Below are 19,347 nucleotides of genomic sequence, written 5' to 3' on the forward strand. Positions count from 1 at the left end.
CAGCTTCATTCGTGATAGGCAAAAACTTCATGCAACCCAAACATCCACCAGGAGAATGAGTGCATGAATTACTGAATATTTATGTAATGAAATAATACACAGCATTGGGAAAGAATGAACCATTGTGTTCCATGTGACAACATGGACACATTTCATAGACACGCTATTGAGTGAAAGAAGCCAGACACAAAAGTGCATACACTGTGTAATTCATCCATATCAAGTTCAAATATTGATAAAACTAATCTATGGTGATAGAGGTCAGAACAGTAGTTACCCTTGTGGGACGCTGAATGGGAAGGGGCATGCGGAAGCTGGAGATTGTCAATGTTTTGATCTGGGTGGCAGTTACATGGGCGTACACATATGTAGAAAATTCATCACCCTATACACATCAGCTTTGTGCACTTAACTCAATTTATACCTCAAAAACTAAAAGTAAAAAAAAAAAAATCAGACCATATAGCCTGATTGCATGTCCAACAACAGAGTCACTGTGTCTCTTCCTACAAGCACTCCTACTGATCTCGTATCTCCTTGATGTTTCAGGAACCCCCACCCCCACCCGGAAAGGCATAGATCTGAGAACTCTCTATCCTGGCAGACCCTGAAAGCCACCTTTATTTCAGGCAGGAATGGAAGGGGCAGGGGACAGAAATACAGCATCTGGGAAGCAATCATTTCTCCCACCACCTAGTATAGGATCAGTACAAGCTCAATACGTGCTTATTGATAAACAAGCTACTATCTGATAGAAATAATATTTACCACCCACCTTATATTAGGCACCACACTAATAGCTTTCCCTTTTCTTACTTAACGCTTATACGACCCCACAAAGCTGTTCCATTTTTAGTCCCACCGTACAGGTGAGGAGCTGGAGATGTATCAAGTTAGTTGATAGTCGGGTGATGAATGGAAATCCCAGCCCAGGTTATCTGAATTTGGAAGCTGGACTGTAAACCACTGGCCACGGAATGAGTGGGTGGTGTCCAAACCCCGCCCGCAGGTTATATAACACGCCCGCTGGGCCCTGTGACGCCGCGCGCGCCGGGGCTGTCCGGGCTGCTCGGCGCCGGGTTCCTCGAGGTCCTCGGTCCCGCGCGCTGCGCGCAGGTGGCCCGCTCCGGCCCGAGCGCGGCTGCGTGGCCTCTTTCCCCAATGACCTCCAGCCAGTTTGCCTGGGGAATCGGGAAGGTTCCCCGGGCTCAGAAACCATACATTTTTTTTTTTTCCGACTTCAAAACACACCCTGGAGGTAGGCGTGGGGGTTTCACGCCCCACCCCTGGGAAGACGCGAAACTTCCAGAGAAGCGGCAGGAAAGCAGGCCTGCGAGGGCGCGGGAGAGACGGGGAAAGCCTCGGGGAGGCTGTGTGACGGGCGCCGCCGTGGAAAGTAGGAGCCGCGGGGTCCCGGCAGCCCCGAAGTTCAGGGGGTGCCCACGCGGCGCCTCTCTGTTGACCGTGCGGCGCCGCCTCCTCTGGCACCGGCGAAGATTTACCCGTCTCCCGGCAACCATTCACCCGGGGAGCCAATCAGAGGGCACCTTCCCCGGCCCTCGCCGTCAGCGTCGGGCGGACGGCCCCCGAGGGCCCTGGCTCCGCCCTGCCCCGCCTCGCGCCCCGGGAGGCCGGCTCAGGGGCGGGGGCACGGGCGGGGGCCGAGGGCGGAGGCGTGGTCAGGCCGTATAAGAGCGGAGGGGGCGGCGGCCCGCAGCCTCACTCGGTGCCGCTGCCTGGGGGCCGAAGTGACCGCGCCGCTCCTGTCGGGGGGCTGCCCGCGCCAAGGACCTGCCTCCGCGGTCTCCTCTTCTGCCGCTCAGGTGAGTCCGGGGCACCCCTCCCCCGAAGGGGCTAGGATGCGGCGGCTCCAGAGAGCCCCGCGCTCTGCCCTCGGGGGTCTGTCCCCGCCGAGCGGAGCTCCGGTCCTCGCCGGGTCCAGTGGGGGCGCGGGGGCCGGAGCGGTATTGGGGACAGGTGCCGGGACCCGGTGCGCCCTCCCCCGCAGCTCCCTCGGCGGTAGCCTCCCTCCACCCCCCAGTCCCCGTGGGCCGGGCGAGACGCTCCGAGAGGGAGCTGCAACTTTCCAGAGACTTCGGCCGGGGCTTGGCAAACTTCAGCGAGTTCCTGCTGCGCGCGTCCGGCGCGCTGCGCCCTGGCCGGGCGCCGCGGGGAGGCCGAAGCGTACGCGATGGGGGGCCTGCGGCTGCCGCCCCGGGCCCGCCCGCGCCCCGCCACCCCTCCCTCGCCTGCGGGCTCTCGGGCCCGCACCTGCGCTCCGCGGGCACTCACGCCGTCTCGGGCCCACGCAGCGCGAATGGGAAAGCGGCGGTTCGGGGAGGCGCAGCGGGGGACGCAGCGGCCAGGGGCTGGTATCGGGCTGGGCAGGGGAGGGGCGCGCCCCAGGCCCGGTGCCAGCGCCCGGGAGGACATCGCTCGCTTTTCTTGGACTCCCACCAAGGCTGTGGACGCCGTGAGCAGCAAAGTGACCCAAGAGCGCGCTGCGCTCCTCTCGGAAACTTCTCGGGAATACGGTGTCTGCGACCTGGTTCCGCCCCTTTTAGAAATGAAAGTTGCTTACTGCGTAGACTAAAAGCCATGACAGTCAGTTGACTCGGCTAGCGGTGCCGCGGGTGGCTCCGAGGCGCCGCCGCCCCGGGAGGTGTCGCAGTTCAGGTCGCGAAGGTGGGAGGGAGTCGCAGGAGGGTGACGAACCTGAGGCCAGGCTGGGAGCCTGGAGCAGACCTGCACGCATCTCGTGCGAGCGGCAATAAAGTAATAAAGTAAAATAAAATTTAAAAAGGCGCTGCTACCGCAAAGCAGGGGGCACTTCACCCGCCGTCACTAGAACCTGCTGTTGGGGCTGGACCCCGCGGGAGGGATGCGCTCAGCCCCCTTCCCCTTTCCTTTTGGCTCGGAGCAAGGCTTCTGCAGGGCCGCCCAAGTCCCTAAGTAGGGACCTGCTGCTTTTTAACTTTTTTTTTTTTTTTTCTAATGGAGTCATAACATGCAAACAACGCAGTGCTTGAAGCGCACCGGTTACTCTAAGCGTTTAGGAAGACCGTGTAATCATTTGTATTGTGACAGATGGTATTGAGGATACTTGGTAGGTGGGCTAGGAACCCGAACCTTCCCGGGAAATGAAGTTAAGATGATTAAGTCCTGAAGGAGGCTCTGGGCTCGGCCCAGCTGTCCTCCAGCGGGGATGAGAGTGGCCATTGTTGGCTCCGCTAACCTTTCAACATGCTTCAGGCGGCAAGGACTTGGCCAGGAGCAGAGCGAGGAAGCACGGTGAGGGTGGCAGGAGCGCTTGCGGAGAATTGTGCTGAGCCTTAAGTCCCCAGAGGGATGACCGAGGGGGTGAGACCCGCGCACACCGGAGACTCTGCTGGTTGAAGGGGGTGGGGTGGGGCCTAGAGAATGCTGACTTTTCTCTTCGCTTTCAGGGAAGCGGTCTGAGCTGGACCAGCAGGAATTCTGTGCTTTGCCATTGTTGTTTGTGAAGATGGAAAAGTTAATATCCCTGGAGCCGAGCTTTTACTTGAGATAACTGAAACCTTATGTCTTAAGGTATACCCATATCTTTAGAGTACGCTTAGTCTCAATAAGGAGTTTTTAGAAAGGAGCTTGCCGTATCTTGTATATAATCGTTCAGATACAATTGTTCAGACAGCTGTGCGGAGAGTCCCATAAACATTAAAAACAAAACAAAACTTTTTGTCTGCCAAGAGGCCTCTAAATTGTTACCCAAAACAAAAGTCCCTGATTTCATAAGGAACGTTAGTGTGTGGCTGTAGAGCTAACAGCAACACTCTTTATATGAACTTTCTTCTGTAATACCTACCTTGTATCTGGAGATTAAGTTGGGGGTAACTGAAGGAAAGGATTTGGTCCTTGGCCTGTTTGTCAGAATGAATGTGATTTAGCTGAGCTCCAGGGGCTCCTCTTAGGTGCCCTACTCTAGTCTGAGCACCAGTAGCTCCTGGAAATCCCATCCTGAGTTGCAGAAGCTCCCCCTACAGCCCCTCTCCCAACAGCACCCCCACTTAGCCTACATTCCCAACGGTCAAGGCCGGAGCAGATTGTGGACATTTTGCACCATCCACCAGAGAACAGAGAAGTCTTCCTACTTCTGAAAGTCCAAGGAACTGCTGGGCAATAAAGATAACTTAGAGTGGACTGTATTGCCCTTGTTCTGCCAGTGCCAGTAACCAATACATTCGATACCGAATTAGAAAATGACATGTTTTTAACTGCTCGAGTAAGTAGTACCTTGTCTTCATCTTTGATGTGTTGTGTGCTTGGGGGTCAGTCACGAAAGAATGACAAGCCGTTGAGCTCTGCATGGATGTGCTAAACCATTTTTGTGTTACTGAGACAAGTTGTGGAAGCCCAAGGCTAGTTTCAGGAGTTAAACTTGTGTTTGGGTTTCTTGGTTTCACACCGGCTATGGTCTGTATCTGTCAATTTTGCAGAGGGTGTGTGTGTGTGTGTGTGTGTGTGTGTAGCAATGCAGGGTCTGAGGTGTTACTTGTGATAAAACATTACTCTGGTTAGAAAAGGCTTATTGCTTTTGTGTGTGTCGTCACTGAAATAAACAAGGCAATATAGGGACATGTGTTCTGCCATCTTGGTGCTTTCACTGTAGCATGTTAAGTTGGCACACAATGTATTGTGATGGAGCGGGCACCTGCTGGTAAAGGAATGCTCATGTGTTGCAGCCACGTGGGTACAGCAGTGCTGGTGATCACTTATGCTGCTCGTGGGACTTCTGGTCTTAGACTTTTTATTCTTTCCCTCCCTTTATTTTGAGGGAGCTCATACTGGTAGTTGAAATGGTTTAGAGGCAGTGTCTTTGTGTAACCCAACTATGTCAGAAATCGCCTAATGGATTGTTTAGAATGAATAGATTTTGGACAGCTGTCCCCTGTAGCTGCTCTAGAGCTGTTTACAGAATTTCTTAGAACAACAGGAGAAAAGTACGAGGAAGAAGCAATGGCTGGTGTTAAACAGCTCTCCCTGTAGGATGCTTTTGGCCTCCGAGCCTTTGGGGCTCCTGGTATTTATTTCTTGGATAACAGTGATCGAGTCAGTAAGTGGTTAAGTGCTTCCTAGGCATAGTTTGTGCCAGGTGCTGAGGAGGCTGAGGGAAGGGTATGTGGATGCAGGAGGAGCTGGGCAGCTCAGTGTCCTCCAGGCACTGCTTCCACTCGTTTGTCTCAGCCGCCATGGCATGTGAGCCCTAGGAGGCAGGGATGTGTGCTCACTGCTGACCCCCCAGCCCCCAGAGCAGGGCCTGGCACACAGAGGTTGGGCAGACGCACTGCCCTACTGGCATTCAGCTACCGTTACTCTCAGAGAGGGAGGCCTATTTCAAGTAGGTGTCGTTCTGGGGCTTTGGGAATCAAAAGCTCCCAGCCTAAAATGCACAGGGGGTTCTGGGCCTTCTGCTAAATGGAGGCCTCAGGGGTGTAGGTTTGTAGCTGAGAGGCTGTGGCCACTAATTGGCCCACAGCTGAAACCCCTCAAGCTGTTAATCTGCTCCCTTTCAGCACCTCCCATCCTGCCCATCCACCCAACACCAGCCTCACACTGCTCGCTCAGCCTCCCTCCCTCCAGCGTGCACTCTGTGGCCGGTTCTGCTGATTCTTTGATTTTTACTTTTTTGTTTTCCACTGCCATCACTGACCTGGTTCCCACAGACAGCAGCTCCATGAGCAGTAGTCAGCTCCTCTCCCTGCCCCAGCCAGTTCTACCTCCCAGCCTCCTGGAGCTCCACCTTCACAACTCACAGGGACTGCCTTCCCCCTGACCTTCCGTTTATTCTTGACCTCTGCAGAGGAGTCTTCCCAGCTGCCCTACCTTGCCTTCCAGAACACCTACTCAAAGATTTGATCAAAGTAATGCTACTCCTCCCTCTCCACCCTTTAATCCGTCTTTGGGACCTTCTCAGACGCTTCTGAGCTAGCCCTGTCTGAGGATCCCCTTGTCCCGTGCCTCTCCTCTCCAGTACTCCTTTACAGTCCTGCTTTGTGCCTTTTTCCCTATTCTCTTCAGCTCTTATATTCAATGGGATGAACACAGAAAGTCCCATATCTGTCTCTGTATTACCTCCCTGGAACCACCTGCGAGAAGAACATTATCCATGAATCTTGAACTGCCCCCACCCCCTTGTTGCCATAGCTGCTGTCACCTTGCTTAGCCCTCAGGAGGGTGGAAGAAGGGGCAGTCCTCCACCTTACCTGGCTGGCTAGCCCTCACCCCAAACACACCCAACTTATCCCTGACCTGTGCTTATGATAGTGGAGAGGTGGGTATGAGTCCTGAGTCCTTGAAATCCAGTGTGTGCTTTACATTCACAGAACATCTGAATTTGGACTAGTCCCATTTCTGGTGCTCAGCAGCCACACGAGGTTGTGGATGCAGTATTGGGCAGTGCAGGTCTCCACCATCTGCAAAAATGCTTGACACTCAGGTTCTGATTCTACTTGTGTGGGAGGCAAGAGTTAACACGAAGTTATGGAAGAAGGGTGTCAGCAACGATATAGGCTCTACAAGGGCAGACGTCATTGTCTCTTGCTTTGTCTCATAAGCTTCTAGAAGAGCCCTGGGAACATAGCAGGCACTTACATATTTGAAAGTATGAAGGGAAATTGGGCCATCGTGGCTAGCTCATTGATAATCATTCACCCTGTGAGTCAGACCTGACCCTAGAGCACAGGGCATTTGATTCCCAGTCCAGTGCACACACGTTATTTTTCTATAGTGGACAATGTGAGGTAATCTAATGTTGTAGATCAGATCTGAGAGCGGCAGGGGACCAGGGCTCCAACAATTTATCAGCAATTAAAATTGGAAACCGTAACAGGAAACAACTTTCCAATAAAAGGTGTCTATGAGATGCCTGATGACAACAATGCATGACTTGGTAAATGCTGATTTAATGACAATTATCCAGGTGAGCTATAGTCATGGCTTGTATGACTCCACACGTGGACGCATCAAAGACAAGGTAAGGTGGCTTGGCCACCTGAGGTGCAGTTGGTGCAGAAATAGGTACCGCCCCATGGTTTTGCCCCTTCAGTTTAATCCCACCCCTTCAGCCCCGATTCTGCCTGCTCTCCCACATTTCTGCCCTTAGCAGCATTTGTAATGTCAGAGGGACCACTGAGCTTGCTGCCAATGCTCAGAACTGGAGGTCAGGTAACTGCTATGTGAATGCTAACTCCACGGGGAAGGATCTGTGCAAAATGAAAACCTGGATGGAACTATGTGCGTAATTGGTGTCCGCATTGAGGTGGAGGCCAGCTCCAGGCTTAGACGTATGTGTGTGTGGGGCGGGTATGTGTGCAATGTATGTGAAGTACATCGGAGCACCTGAGAGTGGCTTATCCCTTTCCTGAGAAGGCCCAGGGATGCTGCTAGTGATTAGACTGTTAGGGGACTGAGGATTTTGTTTGGACAGCTGACAGCTGTTCAGAGCTCTGAGGTGGAGACTTGGATGGTAAAGTAGCCTATGGAAGCAACCCTTGATAAAACCTGGAGGCCATCAGGCCTTAAACACTGTGGATTGCATGTGTCCTTGGCCATCCTTATAGTAAACAGGCTCCTTCTAGAAATGTATTTTCCCAGTGTAGTCAGCCTGTAACAGTAGGGCCAGCTTTGGGGATCTCTACAAATGATCTCTGATTTAAAAAGAGGCATTGGGTAGGAGGTAGTGGGCCACCCAGTAGCAACAAGGATTATTTCCAGTTCAAGTTGCGTAGTTAGCACTTAATAATGCTGACACCTTGGAAAGATCAAGGCTTTTCTGCTTAGCTTCCGTCTAAAGATGCCTGTGTTCTGACCTTGTTAATATCTGCATTTGCCACTATTTCAGTATATCCCTTTAAGCACTTGAACATCTGCAGAGTCCCTGTTACATGTGGGCCTGTGTTTTGATTCTGTGCATGCTGTTTTGTAGCCCCAGTGTTATCTCTCCAGCCACACTTGCTGAAGCATCCTATTTGGACGGACGGGATGAGCTTTCTGTTTGGAGTCTTCTCAGGGCGGTGTCTGTGGACACAGCACAGTCATTGATAACCGCGAAGACTGTATGTTGACATCTGTGGGAGGAAGAACTTGTGAGGGCCCCTCAGACTCGAAAAGCTTGATGCAGAGCAGGACTTTGGTCCAGGACTATCTCTTCCTTTAGCTCAGGCACCATCCCAGTTGCTGTGGGAATCCGACCGAGTTTTTCAGCTCCAGTAAACATCAGTGTTAAGTGGCTCAGAGGATGCTGATAACCCTGAGAAAATAGATTGAGACCTGAGTGTGACCCAGAGCCCAGAGTGAGAAAAGACCATCTGCAGGTTTGTTGTGTCACTGGCTTAGAAATGTTTTCTCTGGGCACAGCGTCGTGGCACGGGCAGCTATTTGAACCGAGGTGGAATGCGTTTGTGGGTATTTGCGTGGGCAACTGTAGGCATAAGTTCTTGGAAAAAGTAAACACAATATGTTTCATTGTCCTTTTCATAAGCAAGGCATTATTTTATCTGGTTCTGTTGCTCTGGGCCATCTGCTAATGTAAACTTTTATTCCATGTACATTAGACACAGGTGTGTGCCTCGGTTATCTGTAACTTTTCAATGTGTTTGGGGGCAGTGGAGAAGTCTCCAGAATGCCCTCTCCTCCCTGGCGCTGGGGCTGGGGCCCTGGTGAGGCCCTGGCTGCCAGCAGACAAAAGGCTTGCTCAGAATTCCCCCCCAGTCCTAGATAACTTCTGGCCTTCACCCCTCTAGGAATTCAAGGAGTAAGGGAGGTTTGCTCTTCAGAAGGCCGACGCCACCTTTCTGCCTCTTATCTGCTGCCGCGTATATCAGGCCATGGTCACCCACGGTGCCTGGCTGTTTTCTCGAGGATAGAGGAATCTCAAGGGTCAGACTAGACGCAGGTGGGAAAAGTGGCAGGTGTCGGGTCCCAGGCTCTCTGCGCACACGTGGGTCGGTCTGTGCCTGGCTGCCTCTGTTTTCAGTCCTGTCCCAGCTCTCCTTCCTGTGCTTGTGCTCACCCGCGAGGCCTGTTCTCTTGCAGATGGACCTGCCTTGTCCCTGCAGGTCCAGTTGGGTTACCTGTTTCCTGGATCTGATGAAGTGGCCCTCTTGTCTGCAGGGAGTGTCCTGTTCTGTTGCTTTATCAGCAGATGGACATTCCGATCTTCCAGCCACTGAACGAACCCTGGCAGTCGCTGCTTTATGCTCTGAGGCAGTGTGCCTTACGTGCCCAGATAAGTAAGGGTCAGCCCATTCCTACCATCTCCCTCCTGTGCCATTGTTTTTTCTTCGTAATTCTTGCCCAGCAAGCTGACTGCCCTAGCTCCTTCCACTCCAAGGTCCGCCCTCTGGACTTGCTTTGTCTGAGATCCACTGCCTTGCCCCCTAACCAGCATCCTGGAGCTCCCTCTGGAGAGGACCCTAGGCCTTTATCTCCCAGCCACTGGTCCCTTAGCACAAACGTTAGTACACCTATTAGAATTTCTATTCTTAATTACATTCAGTGCTGGTGGCTCCCAAGAGTGTATACACCCCCAAATCCAGACAGATTTTGAGGGGTGGAGTTTCTATACTGACAGTTGTTAGTTTAGTTCTGGATGCTTCTGTGTTGCTTTCAGCATGTGCCTTCTGACCTTTCTCAGGTGGCCTCAGCACACCCCTCCCTCCGTCTTGTAGAAAACCTTCCCACCTTCCCCTTTCCTCCCTTCCTCCCTCTGTGGCCTGCTTCCTACAACTTCCTGAGCAACTAGCTTGTCTTCAGAGCCCTGTCCCCACTCCAACACATGCACTCAAGTATCCACCTCCAGGGAGCCACTTAAACCCCATTTCTGCCACTTCCCAGTGGCGAGCCCCTGGGCAGTTATTTTGCGGCTCCTCCCCGTGCCCAGTTTTCTCGTCATAAAGGGGATGCAGTAGCATCTCCTGTACCAGGGGTGCTGAAGGAGCTGACGCATAACCCACACAAAACCCCGCAACACTGTCACCACATTTGGGATTTGTCAAATAGAGTTTGGTGGCTCACAGTAGGACACCTGGCTAAACATCCAGTCACAGTCGGTGTCCTCTGGCCATGGCTGTGGCCACACAGCCCCTGGAGGGCCCTGCCTCGGTCAGTACCTGCTGGAGCCTGAGCGAGGGTGGGCTTAGGAAGCTGGTCAGTGATGAAGCAGCTGCCTGCATCCCACTGAGACGTTTCCCGCACCACACGGTGGGCAGTGAATGACCCTCTCCAGTGCCTCTCTGCCCTCAGAGCCGCCTTGGTGTCCCTGAAGATGACCACTGTCCTTTGCTCAGCTGGAGCCTGCACTAAACAGGCGCCGAAAGGTGACCGACTGACTCAGGCTGTCTTGGTGTGTGTGGCGGGGCCTGGGGCAGCGGGGAGGCAGGTGCCACAGTCACATGGGTAACAGAAGGCCCGACAGCGCCAGCGAAATCTCTGCTTTAGAAAGATCGCCTTAGTAGCAGCAAGAACTGGTGGAAGCTGTCGCCAATTCCAAGACTTAGCACACTGACTCGGGGACAGCTGAGGCTCTGGGGACAGTTGCCTTAATCATTCCCGATCCTTATTCCCGAGTCGTGGGAAAGGGACGGTTGTAGCTTCCTCGGAGCACCCGCGAGAGTGGCGTGGGAGCTGACGGGCAGTGGCTCAGACTCCGCGCGCTCTCACGTGCCTCACCCCCCTTTTCCAGGAACCAAGACACAGGCCCGGAGCGTGTTGCTCGCTCACTGGGCTCACTGGCTGCGGGAAGAGGTGGGGTAGGAGTTAATGAGGTGTCCCCTGCTGCTGGAACTCTCCAGGCTTTTAGACGCAAGGGAACTTCTTGCTTCAAGTGCCCTCTGTCATAGAGGGAGGAGAAGAGGGGAGAGAGCGTGTGGAAGATGCCAGCTACGGAGCGTGGGTCCCCTCCCAGGTCCCCCCTCTGCTCTGCGCACACGCCTCCCTTGGAGTCACTCACCAGGCTTGGTCCGTCGCCCATGGCTGGGTCTCTTACCCTGAGCTGGAAAGTTTTCCTGCAAAGGTCCAGGCTTTTGAGGAAACATCAGTAACAGTGAAAGGGAAGTTTGCCAGGAAAGGAAATGCTGAAATACGTTGGGCTTCTTTTATGTTCTTAATCAAGCACTTTCGTTTGAATTTACCAGGCTTCAAATTCATTTTTCTCCCCTAGTCACTATTTTGTGAATTTTTGAACTAGAATTTGCCTTTAACCAGGGCCTTTCATAAGCTGGGAATGTGTGTTTCATGTGATTCTTTGATATGGGGATTATACCAATGTTGATTTCATGTGGTTAATTAAAATTAAAACTGTTTCCCTAAGCTCTGGCGTGTTCTCTGAGCATTAAGGGCCTATGACTTGGATTTATTAGTAATACCAATGTTTGTCTAAGTAACTGGAAAATGTACTGCTGATATTTGAAATCGTTTGGCAAAGAATTCCTTTCTAGTGCACATCAATAACTCATCGCAGGCTCCCCTAATGAACTAAGTACTGAATGTGAACCCAGCCTAAATTCGCGCCTTCAGTAGCTCGAGTTCCTCTATCTAAATCTTGGTAAATGGGGAGATTTAAATACTACACCGTGGACTTGGCATTTGCCGGGTCCCACACTGTGCTTGTATACAGACTACTTTTCTCTAAAAGTTAACTCCTTTATTCATATGTGTGTCCGAAGAAGTTGACGTAGAAGAAGCCAACCACAGGCATCTTAGAGTCTTGAAAAAATGTTTATTGCATTTATTAGGGTTCCTGCATCTGTAGCTAATAATCAACATAACAGTGTCATATGAGGGTGGCCAGACTGTGTCTGAAATGAGAAATAGCAATTCTTACAAAGCTACAAAAAACATTTTTGGATAACAAACAAAGTGGAACTAGATGAGATGGCTTATCCATTATTTTGAAAGTTTGGGGTGTGGGTTTGTTTTTTTGGGGGTGTGTGTGTGTGTGTTTTAAACAATACACATCTTTTATGCTGTACACAAGGAGAAACTTGACTGAAAGCCACTCTGGCGGAAATATAGTCTCTCCTCCCCTGCCCACCCTCTAGAGATGAGCGTGTAAGCCTTGGAGGGGAAACTTCTAAGTGTGTTTGATTTTGGCACGTGGATATGGGGATGGTGGGGAGAGACAGGAAAGGAACTGCAGAATTAAGTAAGATAGCAGATGAGTAGAGGGTCATGGGCAAAGATTTTAGAACATGGCTAACAAGATTTTAACTTTCTTTCAACTAACATGTATAGGTTCTAAATTCAAAAGGGATAAGATAAATTTTTTTGTCCCCTATCTGCCAACCTAGAGGTGGTATTTGGTGTAGGCTGAACTACTGTGTGTCCTTCCAGAGATGGTTAAGATGGTATAAGCAGAGACTGGTACTTTTACACACGGTTTTGCACTTGCTTTTCTGCTAATAAATCCTGAAGAGCATGTCACATTCATACAGATAGAGCTGTCACCATTCTTTCAGACAACCACATGTGTTGGCACTTGTAGCTTTGTAAGTAGTTGTACAATGAATAGTCTTGTGCATACTTGCAAGGGGACCCATGGGGTGAAATCCCAAGTAGACTTCCTGGAAACAGAACTGCCGTGTCCAAGGGTATGTCCACTGAAAACTGAGAGGGCCACATTGTCCTCTAGAGAGAGCCCACGGGCATCGTACCCAAGGTGACTGCTTCTGGGTCCTGGCCAATCTGATCTGCCAGAAGGATACAGCGACATTTTAATTTGCCCGTCGCTTTAAGGGAAGGTTGAATGTGTTATGCATCTGAGCCACTGTTCATGTCCTTTGACCCTTCTTCTGTTAGGGGTCAAGTATTTCTGCTCCGTAGAAGCTCGTTATTTGTTAGGAAATGAATTCTTAATGTTACAAATATTTTTCTTTGTCTTCTGACTTCTCTATGGCATTTTTGCCATGTAGATATCTTAATTTATATATAGGCAAATGTATCCATTTTTGTGACTTTTAGGTTTTATATGCTATAGAAAGGACTGTAAATATATAGATTCCATGTGGTCCCCCCCCCCCCCCCCAGTACTCTTAGGGTTTCGTATTTTATACTTAAGTTTTTTTTATTTTTTATTTTTGTTGTTGACACTTACAGATGTCCCCCATTTTCCCCCTTTGCCCACCTCCACCCAGACCCCTCCCTGCCTCCCCTCCCTCTGGCCCTCACCACACTGTGGCCTGTGTCCATGGGCTATGCATATATGTTCTTTGGCTAATCCCTTCACCTTCTTTCATCCAGTCCCCTCCACCCTCCTCCCCTCTGACATCTTGTCAGCCTGTTCCATGTATCCATGCCTTTGGCTCTATTTTGTTCATCAGTTTATTTTGTTCATTAGATTCCACATATAAGTGAGATCATATGGTATTTGTCTTTCTCTGACTCGCTTAGTTCACTTAGCATAATAATCTCGAAGTCCATCATTGCTGTTGCAAAAGGTAGGAGTTCCTTTTTACAGCCACATAGTATTCCAGTGTGTGAATGTACCACATTTTAAAATCTACTAGCCTACTGATGGGCACTTGGGCTGCTTCCAGATCTTGGCTATTGTAAATAGCGCTGCTATGAACATAGGGGTGCATATATTCTTTCTGATGGGTTTTTTGGGATTCTTAGGATATACTCTCAGAAGTGGTATTGCTGGGTCATGAGGCAATTCCATGTTTAATTTTTTGAGGAAACTCCACACTGTCTCCCACAGTGGCTGCCCCAGTCTACATTCCCCCCAGCAGTGCACCAGGGCTCCCCTTTCTCCACACCCTCCCCAGCACTTGTTGTTTGTTGATCTAGTGATGGAGCCATTCTGGCAGGTGTGAGGTGATATCTCACTGTAGTTTTAATTTGCATCTCTCCGATGATTAGTGACATTGAGCATTTTTTCATATGCCTCTTGGCCATCTGTATGTCCTCTTTGGAGAACTGTCTCTTCAGGTTCTTTGCCCATTTTTTAATTGGATTGTTTGTCTTCCTGGTGTTGAGTTGTATAAGTTCTTTAAGTATTTTGGAAATTAACCCCTTATCAGATGTCTCATTGGCGAATATGTTCTCCCATGCAGTGGGCTCCCGTTTCATTTTGTTGATGATTTCTTTTGCTGTGCAGAAGCTTTTTAGTTTGATGTAGTATACTTAAGTTTTTGATTCATCCATCTAGATTTTAGTTTGGCACAAGATAAGGAACGAACTTAATTATTTTTTTAAATCTAGATAACTATCCTGATGTCTGAAGTTTTCCCCTTTACTATTTTGAAATGCTTCCTTTGTTATGTACTAAATCCCCTTATTATTAGATTTTATTTCTAGATTTTAAAAATTCTCTTCTATCAGTTTGTCTGCTTTTGGTGCCAGTACCACACTGTTTCAATTATTGTGACTTCATAGTATCTCTTATGGGGCTAATATACATCCTTCCCATTTTCATAACTTATCTGGCTATTCCTGCCCCTCTTCCCATATGAACCTTACAAATTCTCAGTCTAAAACAGATTCTAACTTTGAATCTACTACAAGTTCAGAGATTTAAAAATAGATGAAAATTCTCATGCATATGTACTTTTTCTACTCCCGGAGGCTCTCACTGGTCCTAGATGTCCCTCTTCTAATGTTAAGAACCACTGTTCTAGAGGTAGGAGCAATCCTAACTTCAACTCCCCATGACTTTTTTTTAACAGTTCCTTAGAAAGAAAGGCCTGAGTCAAAAGCCATTCTCTGCACCATGATTGAGGTTCTTCCTGGAGGTTTCTTAAAATTAATTGTTCCTTCTATTCAAAGTATTGATTGGATTGCAGCTCCCCCATTTGTATTTTTTAAAAATTTATCTGTATTGACTTCAGAAAGAGGAAGGGAGAAGGAGAGAGAGAGATAGAAACATCAATGATGAGAGAGTCATTGATCGGCTGCCTCCTGCACAACCCCTACTGGGGATCGAGCCCACAACCCGGGCATGTGCGCTGACTGGGAATCGAACTGAGATCTCCTGGATCCTAGGTTGACGCTGAAACGCTGAGCTATTCCTGATTGGGCCCCCATTTGTATTTTTACAGGTAGATCAGCATGCCTGACCGAAATCTATGTCACCAAATCATGGATAGTTTAGTAGTGGCTCAAAATGAAGCTCGAGCCATACATTTCTGTAATTATTTGAACTTAGTTGGATAATGCCCTATATATGCTTATCATAAAAGGGGCCACAAAGAACCAAGGGTCCACAGAGCACATTAGAAAGAAAACTACTCTCCCAAATCTGACTTGAAGCCAAATAGCAGCCACAGTAAACATTAAGCATGTTATCGCACATTTTGCCTGGTATCCCGAACTTAGGAATGTTCTAGTAGGATGATCCAGATAGCTTAGGGCTTCTTAACACTGTCCAAGCATGTTGAAGGGAAGCTTTTATCTTCCCCTCGGTGAGTAGCTTTTTGTAGCGAGCAGAGGAGCGCTCACCCCCGACTGGTGTTCCTGGAGCTCCACCTTCCCGTTGCCAGCCAAGCAAATTCAGCCCCTTAAGCCACATGCAAATGGAGCCTGTGACTGGCTTGAGGAGAGGTGCATGGTGGCCACAGGGGCATGGCCACGTCTTGGCTCCATGCTGCCTCTGACCTCGATTCCAACTCATGTTGCCTTTCAGTTGTCTTGTGTCCCATACCCATAAGTGATCATCTTGTTCACCCCAATCAAGGGACACTTCTTTCTTCTTTTCTGTTACCTTTTCTTTCTACCACACACCGCCTTGTCACCCACCTTCCTAACGGCCAGCTCCTGGAAAGCTCAGCTCATTGTGTCCAGTGGGGCCCCAACACTGACAACCACCTCATTGATCTGAGCACTGTAGGTAAGGCAAGGATCCCTGGTCCCATGGCAAGACCAAACATCCAGGTTGGAGCCCCCAGGACGACAAGTGCTGGCTGTGCACTGAGAAGCAGCAGCCTCCAAACAATACAACTACAGAGGTCATTGGGGTGCATTTTGCATGTGTCTAGCGAGTCTGAAAAGTGAATGGGGCGGGACAACTACTCACCATGAAGTTTGAGGACAGCACCTTGACCTTCTGTTTCATCTCTTCCATCCCTGTCGCTAATACCTGACCCATGTGGATCGACAGGTGCCTTGACTCTAATATATTAATATTTTTTAATACGTTAGGATTTCCAGGAATCTGTTGCATTTCATTTTCTGCAAGGTATAACTTAGGTGAAAATTACTTTGGTGACTGTGTTGCTCTCATGGGCGACGTGGAGGCAGTGATGTTTTGCTCCTGGTACCAAGTGTGAGCTTTCTTCTCCTGGGATAGTTTCAAGGTGCACTTTTTCAAAACCCAGGTGAAAGATGACACTCCTCACATGCTGTGTGGGGCCTCCTCGCTGGGCAGAGCTGTTCCACTACATAGCTGACCTAACCCTTTGTAACCCAGGAGTTTTGATATTGAAACAGCTCCTTGGTCCTACCCTGGGTAACAGACGTGTTTCTCGTAGGGCTGGCCACTCCCACAGGACAAATACACAGGGTTGTCCTAACAGGACATCCGTGTACGTGATGCTAACAGGACTGACCGACCCCGTCTTCTCAGGCGATTATGGCCCAGAGTTGAGAATTCATATGTTCTCAGAGTGAAGGAAGCGTTCTCTTGTGGATCCTGTGTTCTGTGTGTGGCATAGGTGTCAACAAATTCACGATGCAGTTAGGGAACCAAGAGCAGGAGAAAACAAGGACACTTAGCAAAGCCTGTAGGCCCTCTATTGACTAATGTGTTCAGGTTACTTGCTGTGATGAGCTTGTCTCCTTCCTGTCACACAAACCAGTGCAGTCCCCCCCATCCTCACCCCCCCATCACACACACACACCCCCCCCCCCCCCCCCCGCAGACCAAACAAGCAAACAAAACCACCTAAGACAAAATTGTGAGGTTATCCAGTTTGGTACAGGGTAAGTGTGTGTATTTTGTCCTTGCTCCATGGAGACACTATTCTTTACGCATTTAACTCATGCAATCCTCACAGCAACGCCCAGCAGTAGGTGCCATTTATCCCTGTTTTACAGGAAAATGCTCAGAGAAAAATCAACATCGCCCCGAGGCCCTCGAGCGCCTTGCCACGTAGAAGTAAATCCTAACTCTGTTTCTCACCCCCTCGCTTTCAGCTCCCCTGGCAAGAACGTGCTCCGAGATGGCCGAGGAGAGCAGCAGCACCGGAGACGGGGTGTCCTTCAGCGTGCTCAGCTGGGACCAGGTCAGCCGGCTGCACGAGGTCCTGAACGAGGTGGTGCCCGTCCACGGGCGAGGCAACTTCCCCACCCTGGAGATCACCCTGAAGGACATCGTGCAGACCGTCCGCGGGCGGCTGGAGGAGGCGGGCATCAAAGTGCAGGACGTGCGGCTGAACGGCTCCGCCGCCGGCCACGTCCTGGTCAAAGACAACGGCCTGGGCTGCAAAGACCTGGATCTCATCTTCCACGTGGCTCTTCCCACCGAGGCAGAATTTCAGCTGGTCAGGGATGTGGTTCTGTGCTCCCTTCTGAACTTCCTGCCCGAGGGGGTGAACAAGCTCAAAATCAGCCCGGTCACCCTGAAGGAGGCCTACGTGCAGAAGCTGGTGAAGGTGTGCACCGACACCGACCGCTGGAGCCTCATCTCCCTGTCCAACAAGAACGGCAGGAACGTGGAGCTGAAGTTCGTGGACTCCATCCGGCGCCAGTTTGAGTTCAGCGTGGACTCCTTCCAGATCATTCTGGATTCTCTGCTCTTCTTCTACGACTGCTCCAGCCAGCCCATCTCCGAGCACCTGCACCCCACCGTGATCGGGGAGAGCATGTACGGGGACTTCGAGGAGGCCTTCGACCACCTGCAGAACAGACTCATCGCCACCAAGAACCCCGAGGAGATCAGGGGCGGGGGGCTGCTCAAGTACAGCAACCTCCTCGTGCGGGACTTCAGGCCCACCGACCAGGAGGAGATCAAAACCCTCGAGCGCTACATGTGCTCCAGGTTCTTCATCGACTTCCCCGACATCCTGGAGCAGCAGAGGAAGCTGGAGACCTACCTGCAGAACCACTTTGCCGAAGAAGAGAGGAGCAAGTACGACTACCTCATGATCCTGCGCCGGGTGGTGAACGAGAGCACCGTGTGCCTCATGGGGCACGAGCGGAGGCAGACCCTGAACCTCATCTCCCTCCTGGCCCTGCGCGTGCTGGCCGAGCAGAACATCATCCCCAGCGCCACCAACGTCACCTGTTACTACCAGCCGGCTCCTTACGTCAGCGACGGCAACTTCAACAACTACTACGTTGCCCAGCCTCCAGTGACCTACAGCCAGCCCTACCCTACCTGGCTGCCCTGCAACTAACCTTTGAGACCTGAGGGTTTTCACAGTGGGAACCCCCCTAGGGCGAGGGCTCTCAGGTGGGGGAGCCTCCCTCTAGATGTAGGTGTTTGGCTTTTAAAGGGGAACTCAGCTCTGATTCTGCTTTTTTTTCTTTGTGTGCCCATTGGAATGGGTCTAGAGTATGTCATGAGCCAATCCTGAAGGGACCCGTTATTCCAGTGCCACTTTGGAAAATGTTATAGGAAGTATGGCCTATCCACATCTTTCCAGGATGGACGCTAACATGTCACGTCCCAAACACCAGCGCAGGGGCCCCGAGCCCTGTGCAGTAATTGAGATTGGGGACCGCGTGGGCCGCGGGTGACAATGGCTGAGCTCCTTGTCTTCTCGCTGGAGCCTGGAGCAGGCCGCGCTGGCCCTCGCTTGGGATTCTCAGTTACGCGGAAGTTGTGCCGATAGTCTATTTTCTTGTATCAGTTTTAGTCAGGCATAAAATGGTAAACACGAGGGTGCTCCTGGGACTTCCTTTTTGTTCCAAGGACTCCATGGTTTATGTTTACTCCCTGTCAGCAGAGCTGAGGATTTCTTTCATCAATAAACCGAAGCCAGTAGCTGGAGAACTGAGGCCTGGTTGGAAGTGGTTTATGGTTTAGTTGCTGTGCTATCCTGAGGAATTGTGTGTGATATTGCTGAGAAAAAGAAAAAAAACACCAAGCCAAAACAAAAAAAGATCTTTTTTTGAAATGTAACTTGAAAACAAAATAAAACATGGAACATAATGTTGAAATAGAATTGTGGTGGCGGTGGGGGGGGGGGCGGGTGAGTGTAAATAGGAAACATGAATGTTCAGTTTTTTTCCTTAAGGAGTTCTTATTGAAGGACACTTGTGTTTTCTTCATCAACTCATCACTTTTGTTTTTCTCTTCCTAAGACTGAGGATTGTGCCGAGTCTAGGGTCCTTGGAGTAACTGACGTGAGGGTCTCCCATGTTTTAATCGGA

General features: G+C 50.4%; 1 protein-coding gene across 1 annotated transcript; it reads left to right on the forward strand.

The window, feature by feature from the left end:
• The first annotated feature begins 1,722 nt into the window (after positions 1-1,722).
• Positions 1,723-19,131, forward strand: TENT5C (terminal nucleotidyltransferase 5C). Its single transcript, XM_081120703.1, has 2 exons — positions 1,723-1,823; positions 17,167-19,131. Exon 2 carries the CDS (start codon positions 17,193-17,195, stop codon positions 18,366-18,368), a length of 1,176 nt encoding a protein of 391 aa, XP_080976829.1. The 5' UTR covers positions 1,723-1,823; positions 17,167-17,192; the 3' UTR covers positions 18,369-19,131.
• The last annotated feature ends 216 nt before the right edge of the window (positions 19,132-19,347 follow it).

This window comes from Miniopterus schreibersii (genome assembly GCF_964146895.1).
Source record: "Miniopterus schreibersii genome assembly, chromosome: 19".
Classification (NCBI taxonomy): domain Eukaryota; kingdom Metazoa; phylum Chordata; class Mammalia; order Chiroptera; family Miniopteridae; genus Miniopterus; species Miniopterus schreibersii.